The 27653-nt window shown below is 41.2% G+C and overlaps 1 protein-coding gene across 5 annotated transcripts; it reads right to left on the bottom strand.

Annotated features, from left to right (window-relative positions):
• Nucleotides 1–27653, bottom strand: arhgap40 (Rho GTPase activating protein 40). 5 transcript variants are annotated; one of them, XM_033627234.2, is made up of 16 exons: nt 27458–27653; nt 24561–24701; nt 14855–15078; nt 12647–12867; nt 12015–12093; nt 11288–11436; nt 10280–10445; nt 9607–9698; nt 8054–8131; nt 5897–6056; nt 4991–5073; nt 2127–2333; nt 1587–1730; nt 1199–1350; nt 956–1011; nt 1–249 (listed from the first exon to the last, which is right to left on the bottom strand). In XM_033627234.2, the coding sequence occupies exons 3-16, from the start codon at nt 15057–15059 to the stop codon at nt 143–145; spliced, it is 1899 nt and encodes a 632-aa protein (XP_033483125.1). In that variant the 5' UTR covers nt 15060–15078; nt 24561–24701; nt 27458–27653; the 3' UTR covers nt 1–142. The 5 variants fall into 5 exon arrangements, with proteins under 5 accessions (XP_033483125.1, XP_033483126.1, XP_033483123.1 ...); XM_033627235.2 differs by lacking the exon at nt 24561–24701 and having other exon boundaries at nt 27458–27639; XM_033627232.2 differs by lacking the exons at nt 24561–24701; nt 27458–27653 and adding an exon at nt 21203–21378.

Below are 27653 nucleotides of genomic sequence, written 5' to 3'. Positions count from 1 at the left end.
TGTCTCCTTCTCCCTTGTTGATCCGAGGATGAAAAGGACGAGAAGAAGAGAGGGCTGCACGGATTTGATCTTTTTTTTTTTTTTTCAGGCTCTGCCTTTGTCCTTCTTGGGCAACCTGTTCCCCGATCTGTTCGTCCATCTTTCACAGCCCTCTGCTGGCGTTGGGTTTCAGCTTGATGACCCACTCCCCTCCTGAGTTACTGTTGTACAAATCCAGAAGGTGTGTGTCGGGGTCCAGACAGTGCTCACCTGCAGAGATCACACGCATGAAAATATGAGATGCTCTCATTTTAAATATATAAATAAAAGTAGGGTTGATTTAAAATATCAATACGTCTGCAACTAAATGATGCAATAATGTGAATTATTATCTTTAATTGTTGATTGTTTTGACCTATTTAATGTATGAAAATTGTGAAAAATGCCCAGTTTCTCAGAGTCTAATTTGATATTTAGTTTAAAGTTGTATAAAACAGAGAAAAGCAGCAAATATTCCTGACTGAAAAGGTATAATTTCAGATTTTTGGGGGATTTTTTTTGTCTTGAAAAATTACTTAAACGATTAATGAATTATCAAAATAGTATCTGATCATTTTATTATTTTTTTCAATTAATAGTCCATTTTTCTTACTTCGATTTCTTTCAAAACAGTGATCATAAATCACTACTCTCAGTTACGTGTAGATTCACAAGTTTCACATCACAAGGCTGAACTGACTGAACAAGTTTGTCTCCTCACTCTTCACTGTGTCAGCTCTCCTGTGAGCGCACAGACATGTGTGTAATAAGCATTTGTCTGCTCTGATAACTGCAGATGCACTGCTCTTGTCTCTTTGGCGCTCGCACAGTTCATTATATAAGACCTCGCTACCCTCATCAGCTCAATGAGCAGAAAGACATGCAAATGTCAGAGCTGCTCCGACCACAGAGAACGGCGCAGCCACTTCCAACTTACCAATGTTCCCTCCCACTTCGTACAGGGCGCAGTCCGGATACGCCACGGCGCCGTTTCTGTTGAGAGACATACAACACTTATGTAGCATCCTTTGTTTCATTAAGATGGATGAAGCACTTTGTTATTCATCAGGTGACACCATCACTACTGCTAGAAAAAAAGCTTAAAGTTAACTGTTAACGTTATGTAACAGAATTAAAGTCAAGAGTTATCTGCCTTTACAGTCATCATTTAAACTCGTACCTTCGCATTTTGCCCTTTCCGTTGTCGGGGCTGCGGAGGGACTGGCGCTGAAACTGTGCGAGCAGGTCGGAGGCTCTGGAGTTGATGTTGAGCTGGTACTCCATGGTGCCGCTCACCAGATCCCCAACCTGGATCTTCACTGTACGACACAACTGCAGGGCAAGAAACAAAAGAGAGTTAAAGAACATTTATCACCGAATTAACTTTGGATTAAAACAATGACGTTTCCCCACAAAACACCTTGTTGCATGCAGCTAAAACATTAATACAGTTTTATATCAGTTTGTGAGGAGCTTTTTGTGGACGATGAGATCAACAGGAACAAATAAATCGACACAAGGCTTTGTGAGTATTAACATAAATAAAGAGTTGTTAACCAACTCCTCACCTCTGAGGTGTTTTTATCAGGTTTGTCGCGGCTGTCTGTGTGGATCTTCCTCAGCAGGTTCTTGATGCGGCGATCGTAAAACTGGTAACGCCGGTTGCTATTCTCGTTCAGCTTACGCACCTGGCTCATGAGGAAGTTTGGGATCTGAGGAGGAAAAGGAACATGACTCAAGATCTGTGATTTTCATGCCATGAAATATGCACACAGTTCTTATCATAGGATCAAACTACTTGGTTTTGTAGAAAAACAACCAACAATTAACCATTTATTACAAAATTTGTACTAAAATGCTTCTTTGAAAGTCAAGAGTTCAGCTACATTTAATGACAGCTTTGTCTGATATTAGGTTTCCAATTTACTATGTGACAACAGGGATAAGAAATAGAAGTTTCTGTTATGAGTGTTGTTTTATTACTCTTTATTAAAGGCATACATCACCCACAAAATGATCATTTGCATCTTTACTACTCCCCCAGTGTTACATCAAATGTTTCTGCAGTAAAAGGTTGAACATGTGGGTGAATGTGTAGGCGGTCCTACCGTCCAGAGCAGGTCCTGGTAGCGGATGAGGAGCCTCATGACATCAGCTGCCTTCTCCGCATGTCCTTTCTCTGCCCCCTCAGTCAGTCTGCTGGGGACGGCCTTATGCAGGAAGAGGTTGGGAGCCATGATGGTTGCTACGGCCCACAGGTTCATCCTGTTCTTCTTCTCCCTGGAAACCACCTTACTGAGGAACTCGAGGAGCGCCTGGCGAACACACAGATGGAGACAGATATGTGAATTTTAAAGGCATTCAGCAGTACTGGAAAAGATTTTTTTCTGTCAATTTACATGTAACATGGCGGCAGAACATTCCAGTTTTTGCAGAGTTGACAGACACTCGCTCATTTTTAGCTGAACAGTGTTTGAATGTTGAGAGGCCACTTACACTGAGGCACAAAATGGAGTAAAGTGAATTATCACAGTGACTGAATCATCTGCAACACCTCGACTGAGAAGTATGTTAATGCACAGTAAGTTTCAGCTGCCTCCACTGGAGTCAGAGTAATTAGTTCAGGTGGGTTTTATGCTCCTGGATGCTATAAGCGGAGCTGACTGCACACTGGTGTCGCTGAAAGTGAGTCATGGTTAATGCAAGCCGTTATATAACAGAGCAGAGAGTTTATAATGTGGATTAGGAGCAGAACAATATAGTAATGTGTTATGAAACGGTGCTTCGGTGTGTCGAGTTACATAAAAGTGTAAACTGAGACGAGTTTCTGACAACCTTAAAGATACTATGATGGATGTTCCTACAAAACAATGTATGGACTCATACAGAAGTAATCCCACTCAATCATCTCTTAAGATCCACTAGAAGTGTGTGGTGATGTATTTTTATGTAGAAACTCTGCTCCCCAGGCGGCACGTGGTGTGGTGGTTAGCACTGTCGCCTCACAGCAAGAGGGTTGCCGGTTCGATCCCGGGTGTGTGAGCCCTTCTGTGTGGAGTTTGCATGTTCTCACCGTGTCAGCGTGGGTTCTCTCCGGGCACTCTGGCTTCCTCCCACAGTCCAAAGACATGTAGATTAGGGACTAGGTTAATTGATAACTCTAAATTGTCCGTAGGTGTGAATGGTTGCCTGTCTCTATGTGTCAGCCCTGTGATAGTCTGGCGACCTGTCCAGGGTGTACCCTGCCTCTCGCCCGATGTCAGCTGGGATAGGCTCCAGCCCCCCCGCGACCCTCAAGAGGATGAAGCAGTTAGAAGATGAATGAATGAAACTCTGCTCCCTGACTGTTTACTTCTTATTCTGCTGTGGTCAGGACGATCCTCGGCACAGCGCGCAGGTGAGGTCAGGACTTTATAGAAAGGTAGTGACCAGCTGCCAAATTGTGAGCAGCATGCATTCAAGAGGAAGCTACAAAAACTGCAGACACAGCGATGACCACATATATATTGGGGGACATTTATGGATTCTGTAAAATCCCAGTGATGCTTTTAACACATGGAGATCAAATATTTTTCAAAACTTGACTCCTTTATTTTGGAAGGTAATTTTAAAACTATATTGTGACTGGAGATCAAGTGTGTGCAGGGTGGAGGAAGTATCCAGATCTCTTATTTAAGTAAAAGCAGCAATACTACACAGTAATAATGCTAATTAAATTGTTAATTAAGTAAAAGTTTACATTAGGTGTTAGTGCCAGTTAATTAGGAACACTCAGCTGAAACTAATGCAATGTAAAACACCAGCCTTGCCATTAATCTTAGCTTAATATACTGTGTGTTCATTTTTGAGGCTGCAGTTTGTTGTGCTGCTGAATTGTTTATTATTCTGACCACCTCACTTTAATCAGTGAGGCTAGGCTAAAGAACAGAAACACCTTTGTGTTTAATCCAATACGGTTCAAGCGCACCACAAAATACATCCCCATCAAACAATTTAATCACCACCTCTCTTTAACTGGGGATTTATCGTTGGACTGTTGTGTTAGACTGCATTAGTTTTCACTAGGTGTACCTAATAAACTGGCAACTGAGTGTATTATTTAATCAAGTTATTATTACTCATGCATTAATGTGCAAAGGAGCATTTTGCTGGTGCAGTTTGTGAAGCTCAAGCTGATTTTGAATATTTTATATATTGCTGGTTAGTTAAAGGAATGCTTCAGCCACAAAATGATTTTAAATAGCAAGTTTTTAGGGAAATACGTGTGTTTGGGAAGTACTGAGCACACGACTGGATCAATGATACTTGGATTATACTGCGCGAGTTGTATGAGACTTTGTAACCAGATGTTTTAATATCATTTTGTTGCTGTTTACTGTGTCCCCATCAACAATAAATCAATATGTCCGCTGTTTTCTCGTGGAGTGTTACTTTAAATCTACAACAATGCAGCATATGTTCAGAGCTCATCATCTGTTTTCTGTGTAAAATATTAATTTGTAAGGGAACTACTGCTGGGAAATGAATGTCAGGGAGTCAAAGGGCAATATTTCCCTCTGACATGATGTGGCGTAGAAGCATCAAGAGCCATGACAAATAGAAATATTCAAGTAAAGTACAAGTACGTCAAAGCTGTGCCCGCTGTAAGCACAGTACTAAGAACACATGTATGTAAGGACCTGGAAGAATTATTGTTGAAACAAAAAGTGTGGCGAAAGCAGATTTTTGCAGAGCATGTTTCTTTTAATATGACAGAAGAATGTGGTGTCATGTTTATGTGACATTTTACAAATCAGGCCATAAATCTGATTATTTGAATTCACACAAACACAGAGAATCAAGTAAATATCAGTGTGTTCAGTCGGTGCTGAGATCTCTTGATCTCAGAGCGTGACAACTATTTTTGTCTCTACTTCATGAAGTGCATTGTTGAATAGTCGAGGTGCTGTGAAGTGTGTGAGAGTGTGTATACCTTCAGTGTGTTCCTGTTGGGCTCAGGCAGCAGCAGGATGAGCAGGTTCAACATGTGAAGTTTCTGCCTCAGCTCCGTGATGTCTGAAGGAGGAGGGAGCAAAGGTAAGACAGGTTTAACACACACACACACACAGACACACAGACACACACACTCACACCCTCTTCATTTCCTCTGCATTTGGCTGAGAGTAATGGGATACCTAAAGATTAATGACATTGTGACAGACAGTCATTAGGTTTGTTAGCTTATGTCTCTGTGGTCACACGTCATTTATCACTTTGCACTGATCCTCCTCACAAACTGCACATCAGTGAGTCATCAATCAGATCGTATTAATATCAGTGCGTTCTTTTATTAAGGTGAGACTAATGTGAAAATAGCAGATCTTTTACAGCTGCTTTGTCACAGTGCACAGACGCCTCTTGAGAGGCTATCAACTTGTTCATCTTAATGTTGGTTTTCTCAGCCGGAGCAGAAAGAAGGAAGCATCATGGTGAAGAGACTCAGGTAATTATGATGTGAACCCTGCTGAGCTGTCTGCAAAAGTGGGCAGCAGATTGCTGAAGTCTTGTAGAGGGATTATTGTGTGTGCCTGATTTATACTGTAAAAATGCAACTTGTCAGATAAGAGAACACATTCACAGTGAGTCACTTCACAAACACACCCCGCTGCTGATATACTGCATGATCTACAGCTCTGGTTATGGTGTAACTGTAACAGAGGAGCAGTGCACTTTTTGATGAGTCCTGAAATTCAAAGATCTTAAATCAAACAACAGACATTTGTCTTGTATCTCTGAAGAGCAGCCTCACCCAAATGACTCAGATACAGTGGGAGTGTGAACGTGATGTCAGAATGTTTATACTTTCTGTTCAACGAGACTTAAAATGCTACACACTGACCTCTGACAGCGCTGAAGGTGTTGAGGTACTCTGCGGTGAGAAGAGGAGCGGGAAGTTCCCTGATGAACTTCTTGAGCAGCGCGGCGGCATCATTGGGACTCACGTCGTCCCAGCAGACTTGCCCTGAGTAGAAGTTGGTCTCCAAGTTCTGCTGCAGTTGCTGCAGGTGGAAAACAATGAGACGGTTTCAGAACAGCATGAACACAGATGAACTGTCAGTGTCTCCCGTTCGTAGGCTCAGTCACTGGTATTTGATCATTTATAAAGCCATACTGGGTAAACTCCCTTTGTACATTTGTACTTTGATTGAACAGAGATCTAACTGTAGTTACAGTCTGAGATCTAAAGACTTAGTTTTGTTGTCTGTTCCTTGTGCACTGACCGAGCTGGGAAGGAAAGCTTTTATGTGCTCAGCTCCTCTCACTGAGGATAACCTTCAGAAAGAGCTGAAACTACGTGAACGGGTTTCTCTGTCTGACATTAAAGCTCTCATAAGCACAAGGATGAATGAGTCGTCTTGTTATTGTGTGTAGGTGCTCTGATATTTCTACATGTTACTGTGTATCTTTAATGTTTTTTATTGTGGCTGTAACTTTCTGTGTGCTGCTGTGTCGGCCAGGTCTCACTTGTAAAGGAGATCGTTGATCTCAATGGGACTTACCTGGTTAAATATGTGTTAAATAAAGTAAATAAATAAAAAATGCATACAAAAAGAGCAATTACATTTAATGGATTTTGTGAAGGCAACTAGAAAGCACTGGGGGAGGGAGACAAAGCTTGAGTTTGAAGAAACGAAAATAATTTAACAGCCATTTACACTATATTTTCATGTGTATTATAAACATTATATGTATATATTTTATTGTAATTGTATATACCAGTGTAGCACTAAACCCCTAGTTTTAACACTAAGTCCCAGACTCAAAAATATCAGTTAATTAATTCAACAATTATCAGTTATTTTATTTTCAATACTTTTTTAAACAGTTTTTGTGTGAAATGTGTCTGATCAGTCAAGACTGTTAAATATTGTTTTTCTATATATCATATATATATGTACAATGAGACCGAGAGTTGTTTGTCACTCACAGACGCGACATGGCTCTAAAGCAGCTATTTAAAACTCATTAGTATCAAATTAACTCTTCAGACTGTGGATGTTACAAACACATGAGGTCACAACTAATTACCTGTCACTGTTATCAGTCTCTATTTGTGCCTCAGGTGTGTATATATATATATATATATATATATATACATATATACACACACACACACACACTATTGTCTTGTGCTACTGATTCTTATTTTACAGCTTGTTGCTAATAGAGGCGGCCATCTTATGTTTTATTAACATACTAAAATGAGTCAGGGAGGATTTTGAGCTTTGGATTAACAGATTTTTGTTGATTCCTGCTTCTACCTGTTAATCTAAAATCAGGGAGAAAGTATGTTGTGCTCTGCTTAAATGGCAGAATATGCTGAGGGTGGAAGATCCTTCATGAGCTTGGGACAGGTGAGAAGAGACAGATATGTCACAAGTGACTGTTTAACTTTTATCAAGTATGTAACATTTACAAACATTTCTATATCTGAATTTTATTTATTAAAAATGTTTTAGAAAAAAGAAGAAATACAATCACAATGGAGTGATATTTTAGTCAGCTAAAATCATCATAAAGTAAAGACAAAGAATGTATGTCAAATTTTTATGTGTAGTTAATTCTCTCTAAATGATCTTTGTCGTCAGATCCATGATCTGGTGCATGATCATCTCTCCCTGCAATCTGTACTGATTTTGCTAAATGGCGCCCTCTTCTGTCTGCTTCAGTTTAATTGATTCAACATCTACTATGCACGTGCTGAATTAAAACAGTATCAGAAGGTGAATCTGGCAGAAACAAACATTATTGATTTTGTCTCATTGGACTTTTCTAAATGTCAACTTTAGTTAAACTCAGTGTTTGATTTTCTTCACTGCTGTTCAGACACTTCTGACATTTCACAGTGTCAATATTTTCACTGCCCTTTAGGTCATTAAACATTTTTCATTTCGTTGCTTTAAACATTAAATTACAAAAAGGGCATGTTGTATAATGAAGGATTTTGGTGCCAGCTTTGTGTGACAGACATGATGTGTGGATCCAAATATTCTACCTTGATTCTGGACTGAGATCCTGGAACCCGCAGGATCCCCTCCGAATCGACTCCTTTCTTTTCCAAAAACGACAACAACTGCAGAGAGAGAGAGAGAGAAAGGACAGAGAGACGTTAGCAGCGACTCGAGCACCAGCAGATAAGAATCTCTTGCTCACCTCTGCTGGTTATTCTCAGTAACTGCTGCTACATACAGGGTGTGGTCAAAGCATTTCACATTCAGAGGACACTGAGGTTGTTTCATGTGCTTCTCTCTGAAGATGCAGTTTGTAGTTCAACAAAGGCAAAAATGTGCCCAACATGTTGAGCAAAATATGGTCAAAGAGATGCAAATAGTTGGGAGAGCAGCAGATCTGATGTATTAAAGCCACATTCAAAAACTCTAATGACTTCAGACGCTGTTCAGATTATTGGCCTAATTATCACATCAAACCCACATGAACCCTTTTTCCCATCAAAATTAGCATGTACATGTGGGTTTTTTAAAGCAGGAAAGCCCTGTTTAAACCAAACACTTTCGGTATGGTACCTTTGGAACTAAATCTAACCCTTCAGACATGGTACCTAGACCCTAGGTCCACTTAACATTTCCACTGCAAATAGTACTCTTGAATGTGGGCAGGGTTGTTTTCACTCACTGCTCTGTCCAGCGCTCACTGTATTTCTTCATCACCGTTGACAAAGTGAGTGAATTAAGTTATTTTTTCTCAGACTCCAGCTGCTTCAAGAGGCAGCAAAACATCCTTTCATTTTATAGTTACAGTTTACTAATAAAACTCTCCACAGTATGAACAGTGGTTACATGAGCCTCAAAACCAGCCACATCTCGGCCCTGAGCAGAGTGACCGTTCTCTACTGACCAATCAGACTGCAGTGTTCACAGCTCCACCTTTTAGTACCAGATCTGTGTGCTAGGTACCCCAACAGAGGGGGGACCAAACATGGGGACAGTACGGAACGGTTCCATTGGTACCATCCACAACTTTTCACAGTGGAAACAGAATAAGAATGTACCGAACTGAACTGTACCGTACTGCTCGGTGGAAATGGGGCTACAGGCTCCTTTCCCATGGCCAGCTGACGGGTGAGCCTTTCTTTTCCTAATATGTCATGTTTGATGTCACGAATGTGGTGGAAAACAGGGTCAGTAAACAGCAGAAAGCAGCATGGAGGCCAGTGAAAATGTTATGGTGGTTACTTCTAGTTTAAATCTCTCACATCTTAGAAGTTACTGACAGTCGCACCGGAAAAGTGGCAGAAGCGAGTGTGTCCACACGGGCGTCATATTCCCATCACTGCCAATAAGTACCCATGACCACTGCAGAGTAATTTGTCCCAGGACTGAATGCTGATTGTTACATTTCCCACTAAAGACAACAGCCAGATGTTTGTGGGGGTTTTTTGTTGAGTGGGAAAGGGGCTATACAGCAAAGATGTCTGTTTGATATCTGACACAGCTGAATTCATATAAAAACATTTAGAATACCTTCTTCATGCTTGTCTTTATTAGTTTTTTTTAGGTCACTTTTCACAGATGTATTTCAGGTTCTTACCGCCTGCAGAAAGAGAGGAGTCGAGGTGTTGGGCTTGATTTTCTGATCGTTCTCCAGCAGCGTAGCCAGCGGCACACCGTAGAGGGGACTCTCTGTCAAAGACATAACATGTCATGCTATTATTCTCTGCCTTACATTGTGTAACATACAAGCTGCATAAGGGAGACATTTTCCTGTGTGTGTGTGTGTGGGTGTGTGTGTAGCCTACACCCATACTGCCGCGTCATAGCTGGAGTATTTCTGTGTATATGAGCATGTCGACATAGTGCAGTAATTACAGTGTGTCAAACTGGCAAACCAAAAAAATGGCTGATTGATGTATGACTAAAGACTATGTCGCAATAGTTTAGTTTAGAGTGACAAGTACTATGTAAAGTATTTAGAAAAGAGGCAGGAGCATATTTAGATTTAAATTCCAGGCTGCAGGGAAACATGAGGAAGTCTCTGCAGACATCAGAAAGCGGACAGTCAGTCAGGTGCCAGTTTGAGTCACTGTTTTCTTTTTAATTTGATCGGCTGAGACAAAGTGTGAGAACAGACAAAAAATAAACACTGCACATAGTTAAAATGTTATTGTCTGAAAAAGTAAATACAAGTCCCCTACATTATGCCTATTTCCTTGTATGTGTTTTTGTAAAGTTCACTTCCCTTTGTGTGGCGAGTGCTGCTATACCTGGGACTTTCCTTTTGCCCATTTTGTGCCTTTTAACCTCCAGCTCTAAAAGGTCGCACAGCGCCGTCATGTCGATGAGAGCCAACTGACGCACCTTCTTCATGTCAGAGTGGGAGAGATCCTGAATACGAGTCACTCCTAAACGGCACTTTGGGCAGATGACCCGCTGAGAAGATGAGAGATGACAAGTGGAGGGTTACAAATAAAGAAGAAGAGACAGTAAAGGAAGAGAAAATAAGATAAAGAAGAAGGTGAAGAGAAGAGGAAAAGAAAATTGCAGCACTTTATATCATTCCCTTGATTAACATTCTTTAAGTAAATGTGGCAATGGTATCCATGCATGTATAATTAACTCATTTATAAACCACTAATTCTTCCCCACTGCTGCTGAAGAAACCTATTTAACCTGAAACAGCAAAATAAATCTGCTGGACTCTGTGACACAACAACTCTTCTTTTGTTTGGAGCTAATTCCCTCGTTCCTTTATTGTGCGTAACCCTGTTATCTAACCAACAGCGTGGCCGATTAGAATTGGTTTACAATAACATTTTATGTGTGTGTTAACAGGTTTACATGAAAATGACCCAAAATATTTGGGACTGAACTGCGCTGTGATTTCTGTGAAAGGTTTGGTGAAAATGTCAAGAGCCCAAACGCCCTAAATTACTGAGATGAAATTCCATCCTGGTACAAAGCCAAACTGTTAATAGGGGTTATTATTCATCATGTATGTACCTTGCCTTCCCAAAAGCTATGTGATTATCTTTATGTCCTGTTTTTTGTAAATACATTTCAAATCTACTTTCACACCCACAAAGACGTAGGAAATACATGCACTGAAACTCATGCCAGTATTTCCCTTTAATACCGCATTTGCAAATTGTCTTCCCATTTCATGAACTCACTGGGACGTTTATAAAGTTCCCCATTTAAAATAACACATTAAAAGTTTCCCCCGTTTTCCTGAAGGCAGCGGGACCCACAGTCACGAGTGTTTTGGTGCTTACAGGCAGGGTGCCGTCCTCTTTTCTGCGCTGGCTGTTGTTCTGCGGCAGTTTGGCCTGTTTGAGGAAGATGACAGCCTGTTCGCAGTAAGCCACGTCGGTGATGAAGAATTCCTCTTTGGGAGCGCCTCGGTGATGCTCCGGCGTCACGGCTGAGCAGGAAACAAACACACACACACACAAATGCCAATCTGTTAGATCACTAGAGGAAATCAACTGTAGGGAAGTTGGGAAAAATAAAATCTGATTGCATGTGAGGGAACAAGAGGAAGAAAAAAAGTCAGCAAGCACGAGGAAATGTAACCTCACGCTCTCTTTATCTTTTATCTTCCAAAACACAACATCGCTGTTCATTTTTTCTCAGTAAAAAACCCTAATTCATAAACACTGAGATTTGGCAGGTGTACTCAGAACTGTCAGGACAGGGACTTTCCCCAGAAGCTGCATGAAGCGACGTGGAGTTACCCCGGGGATTAATGTGAACCAATTAGAGACAGATAACAGAGCTGTGGCCTGACACACAATCCCCCATCGCGACCTCACAAAGCTGCAGCTCATCTGACTTCTTCTTCGGGTGTGTCTTTTTAAAGACATGTAAGGCGGTTAAACCCATGAGAAGTTTGCTAGAATGGTCAAAGTGCACGAGTGGTTACTTTCCCTTCTGTGTTATTCCCTTTAGTTACAGTTCATTTTGGCTGTGTGTAATAGTACTACAGTGTGTAGCTCTTACCTGATAGTGGTGTCTTTGGAACTGACGCCATGCTGTTTTGGGCAGGGTCTTCACTGTGGTGGGACTCAGGCAGGAGAGTCTGATGAAAGAGATAATTTATGGACACGTCACAAACACATATACAACACTTTCTGTAACGACTTTAGCTAAATACATCAGTCCTTTAATATTTTCTCCCCCACTGGGAATAGAAGGAGTGTTTTTACAGTGTCCACTGAGCAGATGGAGACGGATACAAAGAGTGTTCCCTTTGATAGAGGACTGATAAGGATCAGAGGAACAGTATCTCTATTCTCTCCCTCTCAGGGCTGCTCACAGAGACAACGAGGACAAAGCATGGCCTTTTCATGTGATTTGCCATTCGCTGTCACAGGTCAGCCCCTCCGCATGGAACAAGACAGCACAACACACTGACTCCTGACAGTCATCAGGGACATTGTATTTTATATTTCACTGCATGCGGCTTTGACTCAGACAGCCTCTGCTCTCTAGATCATTTTAAGGCATGAAAATCAAGCTTGTCCCTGCGTTTCCTCCTCCAGCAGGATGTCAGAGGTCCTGGTAAATTACAGGACATTCCTTTAAGGATTCAGGGATTTAAATAGTTCAAAAGGGTATTACAAAGTCCTGACCTGAGTGATGGGGGAGTTGAAGATGTCGCGAACGTCACGCGGCGGCGGTTTGTTCCTCTTGCGAAGGGACAGCGTGTAGGAGTCCAGTCGGCGCTGCACAGCCTCGGCCTGGGTCCGGGTCAGAGTGGACAGCAGCACCGCATTGTCTACATCCTCGCTATCATCACTAATGAGGGTCGACAAACCAGCATCGGCCAACCACTGCTCCTCCTGTTCACCTTCTGAGACACAAACATATGACAGGCAACATGTTAATACACTGAATGACAGCAACAACATGGAGATATAATGTTGTTTAAAATGCAGAACATGTTAATTAGATGAGCGGACTGGGTCCCTGCTCAGTCTGTAGAAACTAACAGCTGGTTTCAAACCAGTGATTTACTCAGCTTTCAAAGACTTGAGTGATGTGCAGAGCATCACAAGCTGTAACATAACTCCCAGATATAACAATTTTAGGAAGGTTAACAATATAAGAAACTTAAAGGGATACTTGGGTAGTGTGTGGGTAGTACACCTGTTAGTGTGAATGAACTACGGTAAACTTCCCTCCATCTAACCAGTATCCAGATCTCCCTGCTCATCTCTCAGCCCAAATCTTCACTGGCTCTAGAGCTGTTGCCCAAGCTATAGATTGTACTTCCACATTTTCGTATGACCGACACAAAGAACAGAAGCGGACTGAGACAGACACGCTCCTCTCTTGGGTCAAACTCAGATTAAACTGTAAAACTAGGCAGTGCTGATCAAATATATACCGAGATTTCATCACTGTACAGCCTTTTTCTGTAAAATGTTTTTAGAAACACATTTTAGTGCCCTGTTTAGCTGTAACACGATAATTTGTTAACAGAAAATGGGTGCCATACTGTTTCCTGTTAAAAATACTGAGATTAAACAATCAAACTAAGCAGTGCTGATCAAACATGAACCAAAATCCTGTAACTGTTTCCTGTTTTCAGAAACATATTTTAGCTCACTGTTTAACTATAACTAGAGATTGTTTGTTACCGGCCAGCAGCCATTTTGCTTTTCGAACAAGTAACTTGCATTAATATGTTTATTAGTCTGGTGTGGTGCAGTGCATTCTGGTAGTTGTAGGTTTTCTACCTCTTGAGCAGAAGCGAATGCCACAGTATTGTTTCTCTGTTATCTCTTCTCCTGTAGCACCAAGTTCAAAAGATTGTACGTCTTTGCACAGCCTAGTCAGCACACTTTTATAAAAAGACCAACTTCTCAGCAGTGAAAGTCATTTAGCAAAAGCAGGTATGATTTTGTTTTATTTATGTCTGTATGGATAGATAAATGTGTGTTTCAGAGCGCATTAGCAGTATTCATGCAGTTAAGAATTAGTGGAATATAAACCTAACTGATGTTATTACATACTTAAGCAAAATGCGGCATTAATTTTTGTCATTTGAAGCAGATTGTGTAATATTTGTGAACTGTGATTGGAAACCTTTGTCATTGTTTGGCAGTATTTTGAACCAGTGTCATGTCAGATGTGTCACACACCATCCATCTTATCTCTTTAGCTAATGGGTCATACATTAGTGTTAACTTAGTTAATTCAGATAGCTACACAACAGTCACACCTGGCATTAAATTAGTGTGAAAGTTTAGTCACAGCTAATCTGTTTGTGTAATCTCCACTTTGTCAACACGTGCTGTAACCAGGTTAAGTCTGAACTCCTAAAGAGTTCACACACTAAATGCTGTTGTTAGTAAGTTGTTTGGATTTAATAAGAAGGAATATAAAATTGTTTACTCTCTCAAAATACTAATGAGGCACACACACACTTACACACCAAGATCCAGACATCAGAGGGTTTACTCATTAGAGAAAAATTAATTTAAAGCAGTGTTTCTGTTTAGTATACAAAAGGTATAATAAGCACAATCAGATCCTTTGAATAAACGTAGTAATAAAAGAGCATTCCCATCATGAATGGCTCTGTGGTTTGTGCACATAAAACACTCACTGCCACAAAGTGTTTGATAGTGTTGTCATGGTGATGAGCGCCACTTTGCTGCATAAGAGAAACCTGATATGTTGCCATGGCGAATGAATCATTTCATGGCGGACCTCAGCAGCAGCTGCGTTAAGCACCGATGGTTTGTAATTCTACCACACACACTCATGGTGACTTCTATCTGCTCTCCTTCGATCCATCGTCAATCTATCAGCACAGGATTTATAGTATTTACCTTCTGACTGTCTGGAGTCTCTCCTGGTGCAGTCGAGGTCTGTGTAGCCACTCCCCTGTCGGATGGTCTCCACCTCACTCCAGAATGAGTCCAGGCAGAGTTTGTCGGGGTGCTGCTCCTGATCCTGGGAGGATGGCGTGTGGGTACTGTGTGCGTGCTCAGCGGCTGCCTGGTCCTGCGGGCTGGCCCAGGGCTCCACGCTCATCTCGGTGGGGCTGGGATTTCTGGCACAGACATACACACACGTAAAGAAATCGCACGCATGCATGCAAACAAACGAGCAGAAACACAAAGACGCATACAAACACAGGAGGAATGAAGACTGGAGCGATGAAGGGAGGGTGAATCAGCCGGGAGAGCCCAGAGAGATGGAGAGACAAAAGGAGCGGGATGGAGGGAGGGCCGGAGTGAGGAGAGCGATGGCGAGAGCGGACACAAAGGGGGGTCTCTATTGTTCTTGCAAAATGTGGCCCAGAGGCATAGTACCCTGTACGTCCACTAGATGTCAGTGTAACTATGTGAGATCTGCTTTCCTGAGGGTCACACCCCTTCATATACTGCAACAGATTCATCACTGCAACCCAGTAACAATAGAATTCAATTAAATGAAATACAATGAACAGTTTAAGAAAATGAAATCATAAATCATTTCAGATTCTCTTCCAAAAAACAAGCAGCAAAAATGCAGCTGGTGTTTCCTGTGTAGGACTCAACAACAGAGGGTACTGTTCTCCAACAACAATCAGACCAACTCAGCTGCAGACACACTCAAACCCCCGGGCACTAAAATGTGACTTGGTGATCACAGACACAGGAAGTGGTCAGCTGAGTCACTGCATCGGTGTGCAGTTCAGTCACATTCCTTTAGTCAGCAAATCTCAAGTGACATGCCAAACCACACTAGTCTATATCTGAGGAATGCCAGATGGCTTATCGTGCCAGCACGAGTGACGAGAGACAATGAAATGATAGTTTCTCCATGTGTCTGTGTGTCAAGAGCCAAAAATACCCATCATACTTTCAGCTGTGATGTGATGAGCTTATCGAGAAGTTCCTGATAAATGTGCACACCAACTGTGCGTCAGCTGGAGTCAGCATAAATTTGTTTCAGATCAATGCTCTGATATGTTAAACCAGTTTATTGGCTTTTCTCAGAGTGTGTGTTTGTGAAGGGGGGTGGGGGTGTGAGTTTCAATAGATACTTAATTCAGTCACTCTTTTTAAAAGAAACAGAAATAGAAAAAAGAAAAATAGAAAATACAATTGTCATTTCTCTGTAGGGTCATATACTAGACAGGCACAGAGAGAATATAAAGCCAGAAACAATGCTAGTAAATGTGACTGGAGAAAAAATGGTACGGGGAACAGTCAAAGATAGAGATCACTGTCCTTAGACCATGTGTGCCACTGTCCCATAAAATCTACACTATAACTACTTTTTCATCAAAGTCTGTATAAAAACTGTAAACACTGTAAATACATTTCTGCAAACCATGGATAAGTTAAATTTGTACCTTTCATGCATATTATATCAGCGTTTCTAAAGTGACGTAGTGTATTAGCTGACTTTGTTTTCAGGAGGTGGAGGGGATGGTGGATGACATGTCGCCTAGGTCATACGCCTGCCACTTTGCTGACCACTGTTTGAGACCAACAAAGAACAAAACTGGTTGTTTTTAAGCCAGTCATTGCTGCATTTCCAGGAGCTTTTTAGACAGCAAACATAGGTGTTTTCTTACACTTCATCGCTGCGTTCTATTGGGGATAGTGCCATAAGAAAGTGTTATTTTAAGGTTACTTTTTTTGGAGCTTTTTGCCTTTGTAGTGACAGGACAGTTTGAAGCATGAAAGGGGCCAACATGCAGCAAAGGGCCACAAGTTGAAATCAAACCAGGACACTACCTTTGTACATGGGGCACCCACCCTTCCTGCTGAGCTACTGGACACACCAGAAAAGGTTGTTTTTTACCAAGACATTGTTGCATTTCCAGACGGGTTTCTTCCACCAAAACTGGGTATCTTAAGCTAAAACACAATGTTTTCCTAAACATAACCAAGTGGTTTTTGTGCCTAAACCTAACCACAGTGTTATTAAAATGTAGAGTTTCAGCACATCGGCTACATAATAACGTAAAAATGCAACCCTGGTTTGAATAAAGGTACAATGCCAGCATTTATTCTGGTGAGTGGGTTGCTAAACCTGTATGATTACATTGCAACATACATCTTAGTAGAGTGTGATGTGGTGCGACATGAGCAGTTTAGTCTGATCTTTCATTTTACTGGAAACGCTTCCAACATTTCAGCAGTTCTCTAAACTTTTTCCAAGACTTAACTATTTGATTAAAATGGACATTAAATGCATCATAAAAAAGTACATACTGGATTAGTATCAGGAATGATAATGGTATCACTGAAGCTATGAGGTCTTGGCTGCACAATACAATTCACATTAATCAATCAAGTGCAAGCCTATAAAATGCCAGAAAATAGTGTCCATGAGCCAAACACTCTTTCAAGTTGTTGGCTTGGTCCAACCAGCAGATAAAACTTGAAGATATTCTATTAACAGTGATGTAAAACAGAGAAGAGCAGCAACTCCTCACAAGTGAGGAGCTGAAGCCAGCAAATGTTTGGCATGCATGGTTGAAAATGACTCAAACAATTAAGCAGTAATCCCTGTTGCTGTTGACTAATTTGCTGTAAAGCTTCTAATTGTTTTAGCTCTAGACAGATCCACTTTGAATAATGATCTGAGTCATATTAAGTCTGTAATAACATAATGTGTATAAACCATATTTAATTTAAATTTGGACAAACCTATATAGCATATGAATATATGAATGTCTCTGCATATAAATAAGAAGTGATGTGGAACTACAGACAGAGACATATGACCTCTACTAGATGCACACAGATTTTTAAGAAGGTATTAGTATGTACTATCTGCTCAACATTAGCCAATAACTTGTGTTTAAATATGGGAACCAGAATTGATGAGCTCCTAATATGCGGTACAGACATAATAAAGGTTGATGTCATACATCTTGCTGACTACATCACTCACACACAGCTGTCCAAAGCCACAACATGTGCTCACAACCTGCTCCTCTTATGGATAAAACACATCAAGCCTGAGATATCAGATGTCTGCACACAGCTGACACACAGCAGGACACTCTGGATCCACTTCAACTCCAGGGAACCCAACAAGAAGCACTCACATGATGTGAAAATACCTGAGAAAAGAAACTTTCAAAAGAAACTTTTTTTCACATATCCAACAGATGATGTGTCTGCAAACTACAGTACAGTGATCATATGTTTTAAAATAGCCACTATCTTTAAACGCCACAGTATGAACTGCGCATACCACAACTGCAGGGGTTTTGACTGACATGTTATGATGTCGCTCTTCACTGTCAGGTTATTATCCGAGTGTGTCATACATGACTTCACTTCAAACACCGACAACACTCAAACTTTCAACAAAACATTTATGAATCCAATCCTTCTGATCCAGCTCCAGCTCCGACTCCATCTCATCACACATACCTTGCTTTTTTCTTTTGGGAGGATGGCTTCACGCGCTTGCTCCTTGCTGGGCTTTGGGCAGGACGAAGCCTGAAACGGTTCAACCTGGTGCGTGGAAACTGCATGTTGGACCCGAGCCTGCCCACCAATACCTCCTCTCTGCCTCCCATATCCACAGTGCTAAAAGAATCCAGGAATTACAGTCCGGCACAAAACCTAGCTTTATCCAGTCCTGTCGGTTGGACACCATGTGAGTGTAGTGTGTAAATCTGTCCGCTGCTTCAGTTACTCTGAGCGGTGACAGGAAGCGTTGTTGTAAGACTTCACTGAGACTCAGGGCTGTGCGGCGTGTTTGTGAGCTGAGTGGAGCAGGAATGCGAGAGGGAGTGACGACTCCCCAAACATCAACACATCATTCATACCTGTCCCCTCCCTCGTCACCGTGGGGTGACACGCCCTGCCTGCATGCCTGACGGCCACCAAATGTGGTTCAAACGAGAATGTTTGACATTTTTTAAAACTTTAAAAACACTTTGGGCTGTAGCATAACAATGGCACTTGTTCTAGTCCAGGTAAAAGTCTAATGGACGTAGACAATAAAGCCTCTGGCCACACAGGTGAAAGCTTTTACACACACATCAGGGACTTTATTGGCCTTTAAGTAAAAGCTACACAATTCAGCTTGAGCTAATTAATCAAGGATTCTTTGATGACAGATGAGACATGTTATCACCTCTTTGCTATGCTGTTACTCTAAAAAATAAGTTAATCAAATGGATCAAAGGATGAAGACTCTTCTTTACAGACTCCTGCATTGCAAACAGTTGATCTCATATCAAACAGCACATTCTTACGGTGTGACAGCTCGTGACGTGGTAACATTAAATCATATCATTGCCTTATATGCAGAGGACAGCTACTTATTGCAACATTCACAGCTAACATCTTAGCTCGACCTCATACCTGAGCTCTCGACTAAACAGTTCATATAAATAACTGTAAGAGCACGAGGCAGAGCGAGAGAAAGTGTCTCAGGCTCCTCAAGTGCAACAGGTCTGTCAGCATTGCCTGTGTGAGAGCAGCACCGCAACCCCTCACCCCGCTCACCCCTCCCCACCCAATCACTGACTCATCATCACTTTTTCATTCCCTCTTGTCGTGCTGATGACAGCTTATATATCAGCTGAGGATGTAAACAGAGAGAAACAGATGTCAGGTGAGATTAGAAGAAAACTGAGAGAGACTTTCCAGTGGCCTTGACACTAACTTTAGTTGTTAACCCCACATTTCCACCTCGATAAAGATGTTTTTCAAAAGTCTGCTCATGCATGACTTAGTTTTAGTCCGATTTACTTAAAGCTTGAGGAACCTTTGGGAATGCATTTCCCGGAAAATAGAAAGGACAGAAACCTGCAGTGCAGCTTACAAAGAGGAGCCTAACAACTTACGTCAACCATTACTGTCTGTCATAAGACTCAGATTTCTATTTAAAAAAGTATCTGGAATCATGGATGGATGGGCCTAAATTGTCAGGGGTTCCTTCACCTGCAAAATGTCACTCAAATTAACATTTGCCAACCAGGAAGAGACTCAAAATGACCACAAAGAGACATAGAAAGACTAGAAAGAGATGAAAAAACAGCAGCGAAGAGACACAAAGAGACTTTCAACCATAAGGAAAAGAGGCAAAAACAACCACAGATGAAAAGAAAAAAAACACAAAGGGAAACAAAATCATATAGAGATGCATAATAACTACAAAGAGAAGCAAAAACAACAACAGAAAGGGGCTAATCAACTATTAAATCTGTGTGTCTTGCCCCTATTTCGGAGAAGTAGCGGGGCCTCTTGCATGTCCGTGCCCAGGGGCCCACTGTCTCATAATCTGCCCAAGTCTTTTATAAAGGGTTCAAACTTTGCCATACAAGTAGTCTGGAGCCAGACTCATAACTAAAATGACCTCAAACTAAGTATGCCAGCAACTGCGCTATGGAGTACCCTCAGAGGACAGCTTAAAAAAAGGGATTAAAAAAGCTTCCTTGTTTTGCCTTCAGAGCCACGAGCAAAAGCAGCATTGTTTTATTTTTAACCCTGCTAATAATACTCCTCACCATGCCAGCAAATTAGCCACAAAACAGAACACATGCTCCGTGTAACTTTTGAATATGGGACAATTGATAACAGGGACTACTGAAAATGTCAAGGTGTTGACATTGTTTCTTGCTGAATGAGCCACAACCTGCCATAGAGAATCAACAGGAAACCAGAGAAGAATGGACAAAATGTCAAACTGCTGTCTTAACGCTTATACTCAGCACTGTGGGAAACAACACAGAGTAACCCCATCCAACAAACACTGGTCAAGGAATACAGTAATCCACTTGAAAAAGCAGCTCGTGTTGAAAGCAACACAGTGTTTAATCCTTGTGGCTGAATTCCACTGCAAGCCTCTTATCTTGCAGAGAATGCAACAGTTTGCTCACACAGCCTTGAGAAAGTGTTTCTTGTCAAACCCGTCACAGCATGTCCTGTGATACAGAAAATCTCAAACACAGAGAAAGATCAGCAGTCCACAAAGCCCTTCAAAAACAAACAAAAAAATATGGATGCTAATAATGATAATCAGAATGTTGCACTGTAAAGCAAAGACAAGTTCAAACCAAAGTGTGGAGTCACAGAAGAAAACTGTTTCAACACCATTGCTCAGCACCCAAACCCAGTTTAGCCTAAAGCAGCAGAGTATCTTAATCCATACATGAACTTCAAGTCCCAGCAGCCCCTGAGTCCACAGTGGCAGCAGAGGCCTGATCCTACCTGGCCTTGGCCCACGCGATGGCTCTGCCCGAGAGCAGCAGCAGGGCTGCCGAGCCACTTCTCCCCCACGGCATCCTAATGTTGTCCCCCAAAAACTGCTGCGAGCTGTAGGAAACAGCAGCTGCCTGCCCCTGGCAAGCTGTTTCCTTGTAATCTCTTCAGCACACAAAGACATTAGAACAAGGACGGTCTCACTGCGCCGGTAGACACGTCACTACATCGCATCCTGGGGCAGGAAAGGAGGTCTGCGTGGGGGAGGTGGGGAGCCGGCGAAGGAGAGGAGCTGAGTGGTTGAATAGCTGACCGGGGCCGGGACACAGACAGTGTGAAGAGACTGTCTAAAGACTGGGCAGAGGACACAACAGCTGCATGCCTGACTGAGTGGCGGGCCAGCCGGCTGAGTGTTTGGATAAAGTTATGCTGCGGCTCATTTCCACCAGTGGGACAAAGAAAAATGGAAAACATCCTTTGTGTTGGTGGCAACATGCTCACTTATTCATTTACTGATTTACTGAAACGCAGAAATCTGCTCGACCTCTGGTCTTTTGTCCTTGTGGTCGTCATCAGTAACCGGAGGCCAATTTACTGTCACTTATTTACAGCAGGGCTGAATATCAATGGATAGCAGAGGGGTCTCAGCTTGGAAAAGAGGCACTTGGTCCAAAGGTGTCCACAGACAATTTTAGAGGCAGGAGTGAAATAACAATGGCTTTTGAACTTTGGATCAGGCTTGTGAGAGGGAGGAACACAAGGCAGAAAACCAGAGTGCAGCCTCCGTCCTCTGTTACTGTTTTTGGACATAACATGGTTTGGCACAGTTTAAGACATTTTAATCTAGACTTACTTTTATCATACGAACCCTTTCGGATACCATAGTAAAAGTTATTTATTATACTGTGCGTTGATTGAAACTAACTGCCAAAAGATCTGAGACTATAAACTGTGACTAGTTTTAGTTCCAGGCCAAAATGTTTTATTAAAATATAAACCTACTACAAATTGCTTGTTTGACCATTTTATCTGGGTGTGAAACCACTTTAAAGTTTTTGAATAAATTACATGGTATCAGATCAGGGCATAGACTTGCATACTCGCCAATACCCAAGCCAGCATTTTAGACAGTATTGAAGGCATTTCCAATATTGGTATTGGTAATAGAACAACACTTTAAGCAAATCATATTCAATTGCATGAAATGGGCTTCACAAAGAAATTAGCCCCGCACTGTCTTCGCTTTTTTGGCAACACTGGGTCCTGGATCCTTCTTAAAATTTGGTGGCTTTGACTGTCTTCAGCTGGATTTCCACACAGGTGGGTTGGTGCACAAACTTGCTGAACAGAGCTGTGACAGATGTTGGATTTATTATGACGTCATAATTGATTGCAAAGTGAAATTTCAATGAGATTTGCTGTATTTGTCTCATTAGTAGAGAGCCTTGGCTCAACACAAAGGATTGTACCTTGTAACACAGCAGTGTTGGGTAATCTTTAGATTATCAGAAATCTAGTGTTTCTAGCAACGTATGTGAGCTACTCAGTGGTGTGTATTTGATAATGTGACATTTCAGACTGTTCACAGGAGAAATTTTTTTAAACCACGGAGACAGCAGGTCATCCACTGATAATAAGATCGCCGGTTTGGTCCCTGGCTCCTCCAGTCCACATGTCGAAGTATCTTTGGGCAAGATACTAAACCTGAAGCTAAAACTGAACTGAAATGGCTGTTCCATCGGTGTGTGAGTGTGAGTGTGTGGCTGCTGAGTACAAGTGACACAGTGTATGGTAGCCTCAGCCACCTGTGTGTGAATGGGTGAATGTGACATGTAGTGTTAAAGCGCTTTGGGTGGTCGAAAGAGTAGAAAAGTGATATATAGGTGCAGTCCATTTACTGAGAGGATTTATCCTTAGACACTGCGTCTACAAATAACCCAACTCTATCTCCTAGAAATTACTTTTGGATATTACTAAAATTACATTCATAATTACGTTGTGGTGACAGGATTTGTGCACAAAACTGTTCCTCTATAAAATTGCTCCCATGTCAAAACACAAATTAAATATCATATCCAGACATACAGTGTATAAATTGTAAATTAAATACAGAATCAATTGACACTTTAATTCAGTGTAGCTTAAATCAAACGCGGCTCCTCTCTGCTGTACAGTGTAAAGATATCTGGCGGGATCAGTATAGTCTGTGCTCTAAGCTGCTGGTGTCTCAGCTCTTTGGCAGTCTGCCAAGTCACTTCTCACACTCCGTTTGTCTCTAACCAGATCAACACAGATTAGGGAGACCACAGGGTTCCCTCTTGGGATTTCACCGTCCTCACCAGCTCTATCTCTACTCAGAATATCTTATTTCCCCCTCCTCTCTGAGACATCTTTGTATTCTAAAACAATGGACAAATGCTCTGTGGTAACCTCAGTGATGTGTCTCACTCTCTTCACTCTCACCTTGATTTAGGTCCAGTAAAAACCACCATATCTGCTCTCCTGTTACTTCCCTCTTGCCACATCCTTCCTTAAAATGTTTCTTCCCTTTCCCTTGACTCATATCTCTGACTGCTGTTCCTGCTAAATCAAGGCCTTTCTCGCCTTCACTGACACCGCGACCTTAGCTCGCAGATACACCTCGAGGAAAAGGAGAGTGGAGAACGTGATGGCATGTCACAGTGTGACCCTGCAGATGGCATGTGACAGCCAGCTCAGCCTCTTGGCCTGCTCATCCACCTCTTGGCAAGTAGAACACAGAGAGTGAAGGGGAGGGGAGGACAGGAAAGTGGAGCAGAATACAGGAGAGAGAAAAATTACAAAAAGAGAAAGGAGGGCAAATGCTGACAGAGAAGGATAACACAGGAGAGGAAACAGGGTGTGAGAGGAGTGGAGGAACACGGACAAACACCCTAATGCCATGTTTCATTATATTAGTACTGAAAGCCTGTGCTAAATGGTTAAAATATGAAAATGAATCAAGGAGAAACGAAGAGAATGTGGCTGAAGCAGATTGATTGACACTTCCAGATGGTTTGACTACCAAGCAAATGGTGACACAGAGCCAGAATGATGCAGCCTGTCACTCACACCAACAACTCACAACACATAATTAAAGAGGTGTTTGCATGCCTGTATGCTGTAAATACTCACACATGCACAGACGCGCAAATACAACAGAGGCAGAGTTGATTTGATGCAGCTGATGTAAGTTTTCAATCTAATGACATCAACACTATCCCACATAAACCAACAAAAAATACAGCAAAGGGCAAATCTGTGCAGAACGGTTTAGTCATGAGGAAAAAAAAAATATACATGGGATGAAGAACGGGTCATGCACCAGTGATTTTTATCTTATACGTACACATAAGCAGGACTGTGCCATGGCGATCGAATTCCTGCCTCACGCCCACAGCAATGTGGGTGTTTCCGTTCATCTTTATTTATGGCTGCAAAGTTTGCCACGTTAATTCATCGGGGCAGTGCAGCTGAACTTCTGAAAGTTCTGAAAGCACAGATGGGAAGTTGAGTTGGAGAAAGCTTCAATTAGCTGCTCATAAAAACAAATTGTAACATCATTCAAAATGCGCAAGGTTTAAATGAGTGCAAAGGGGAAAATAACCTCACGGTTGCCATCCCATTACTGTGCATCACTGATATTTTCTTTCCGTTTAAAAAAGGCTCTTATAGCAGAGGTTCAAACTGTTTTCAGTAGGCTGAATCTATAAATTATTACCAAATGAGCTCATTAAGGACTGTAGAAAGTCTGAATTTAATTGTGTAAGAAAAAATAGGACAGCAACATATCAACTGTAGTTGGCGTTAGCTTACATTCAGATTCAGGCTCGTTTATGTTGGTATGGAAAATATGCAGTCCTGGCGAGTTTATAAAGATAATAACCACCTTTGGTCTGGCGGTGACAGCTCATATTCTCTAAAAAAGAGGATGTCATGACTATGAACTCTTTGCTCTTTCCCTTCCACCCAACACTCAGGCAGTACATCACCATCACACCTTACTGAACATTATCAGTACCTTATAATCTTATGACTAACTGACAATAAAACAGGCAGTGAGTCTTCACAGAGGAGCTATAAATGGACCTCTGACTTTAATTTACATGATCATAAAAACCACAGTAAATGACTGAAACATGATCCGCAGCATGTCTTTCCTCATGATCAGGTTAAACTAACTTCCTCGACTGTATCTCCTGCACAGAACCACTCTTGCTAATGGCAGCAAATATTTATCTTTATATGTTCGTGTGAGTCCAAATATCCGTATATAGTCTGTATTGCGTCAACCAAAACATGGGTATGTGGCTCACCGCAGCTGCCTACCTGCCTGAGCCGTGCACGGCTTAAGATATGAGCAGTGACAGCTGGAATACCTTCTCTTCTCTCGCCATATGGAGCAAAAGTGGATTACAAGAGGAGTAGTACTTTGCACAGACTCTTACTTACTTGGAAGCACACACCCTCCGCCTTTTCTCCTAAGGTATTATAATAGTAGGTTATAACAGGGTGACATAGTTTTCTAATGTATACCTGGAACAATCATACTGCCATGTGTTCTCATTGATGCACACTACTGACAGTGAGCTAAAAAAAATCAGTAAACTCCACAATACTACATTAAGTTCTTTAAGCCTGAGCCGCATGTATGCTGGCCTGCAGCAAAATAAAACATATTAATTTGCTGAAATTGACATCAATAAACAGTTATATTCAAACATATCTGATCAATACTGCTATAAACAAGTACCGATCAATCATTTATTTGTTGCATAGAAATTATACAAGGAAAAAATCCAGTGAAATATGATCCAATCATCTCCTTTAACTTGTGTACTGTAATTTAGTACTTTTTGTGTCTTCTTTTAATGATCTCTCTTCAAAAAATTTAATTAAGTTTACTGTGGCAGTGATATCTAATGCCAATGACACACACTGGAAAGGCAGCTGTAACAAATCATCTTATTTTATTTTTATTCATTTACTGACATGTTTTTAAAGGTTTTCTGGACCAATAAATCAAGTAAAAGCAACAAGATATTTTAACGCAGAATGGCTGCCCCATATTTGATTATATTGGCAGACACTGCAATTGTGATATGAGTCATGATTTCAATGTGATTGGCAATTTTTGCATTTTGTTTTCTCTAATAAACATTTTGAAAAATGGTGATGATGTGATTTGTGCTGGGGTCTGTATCAAACAAACGTGTTCCCTTACATCTGGAAAATGATTTGTAGGCCTGGGCATCTCTGCAATACTACAATGCTGTATTTATAATTGTATGTTGTGACACGTTTTACCTTTATCAAAAAATAAAATTGCTGCTCCTGCAATTTGGATATTGCACTTTGCCACATTGCAATTTCAAAAATATTTAAATTAATTGTGCAGCCCGATAGTGCTATAAATACCAAAGATATATTTAAGGTTATTTAATAACAATAATAATAATAATAATAATCTTTATTTCTATAGTGCTTTTCTACACTGGAGTTACAAAGTGTTGTACAGTACCCTACAATATGACAAACAAGTAAAAGAACATCATCCACATTTAAAACAGTGTCTCACCTACATAGTTTGTCCATCAGAGTGCATTTCAACTATACATTACAAGCTGCTCGGCACATTTCTTGACCACAATAATCAAATTTAATGGATCTGTATCTAAAATATTTGTTAATATTATGTAAAATAATTAATATTTGTTGTCATATCAGATTTTTTTTACCTCTTAAATATGCAGCAAAAATATAGGAAAGTTTAATGTCATTCTTGCTTGACAGTTTAATATTCAGTCCGCCATTTTGTACTGTAATACAGGATCACAATGGAAATAAGCCTACTATTTTTTTATGTATTTTAATTTTGTATATTTCAATTTTAAATATCGTATATGGAGCCTGCCCCTCTATCTATCTATCTATCTATCTATCTATCTATCAACAACTAAAACTATGTTCACGTGCGGCTGAACACATGCGGAAGAGCATAAACGCCCATAGCAACAGGTCCGGATACCCTAGCAACCACTGAAGCTTCCCGACCGGAGACACAAAGCCAAACGGTAAAACCTAAAACACATAAAACCACATACAACTAACTTTAGGGCAACTATTTTCCCTCTGTTTCTAACATACACGTCTTCTTGTGAAGTGTTTTCATCAGTAAACTGACGTTTTTAACAAACTGTAAAATGTTAGCTAGCCAACTGACAACAAAGAGATGCCCTAACTTACCTGAGGAAACACCGTCGACATCCCTTTGTGCTAAGAAGGCTCCACTCAACTTAAAAAGAGGATTTTTCCGTGTAGTAGTACAGCAGTGATGAGTCTTACTGTGTGTGGTGACAGCAGACAGATGGCGGGACGGGAGAGGAGCCCTGAGAGATGTGAAGCTGCTGCTCTCCTCCTCCTCCTCCTCTTCCTCCTCCTC

The sequence above is a fragment of the Epinephelus lanceolatus genome, chromosome 1, assembly GCF_041903045.1.
Source record: "Epinephelus lanceolatus isolate andai-2023 chromosome 1, ASM4190304v1, whole genome shotgun sequence".
Taxonomy (NCBI): domain Eukaryota; kingdom Metazoa; phylum Chordata; class Actinopteri; order Perciformes; family Serranidae; genus Epinephelus; species Epinephelus lanceolatus.
The sequence above is the reverse complement of the archived record's forward strand: the minus strand, read 5'-3'. Positions and strand labels throughout refer to the sequence as shown.

Bases quoted from the DNA above. Each gene is read 5' to 3' on its own strand.
- arhgap40 (XM_033627231.2), bottom strand. From the start codon at position 18,558: ATGGGAGGCAGAGAGGAGGTATTGGTGGGCAGGCTCGGGTCCAACATG. The intron at 11,437-12,014 runs GTAAGAGCTACA...TTTCCTGCTCAG, and splicing joins TCCAAAGACACCACTATCAG to CCGTGACGCCGGAGCATCAC. The intron at 6,057-8,053 runs GTAGAATATTTG...TTCCACCTGCAG, and splicing joins GATCTCAGTCCAGAATCAAG to CAACTGCAGCAGAACTTGGA.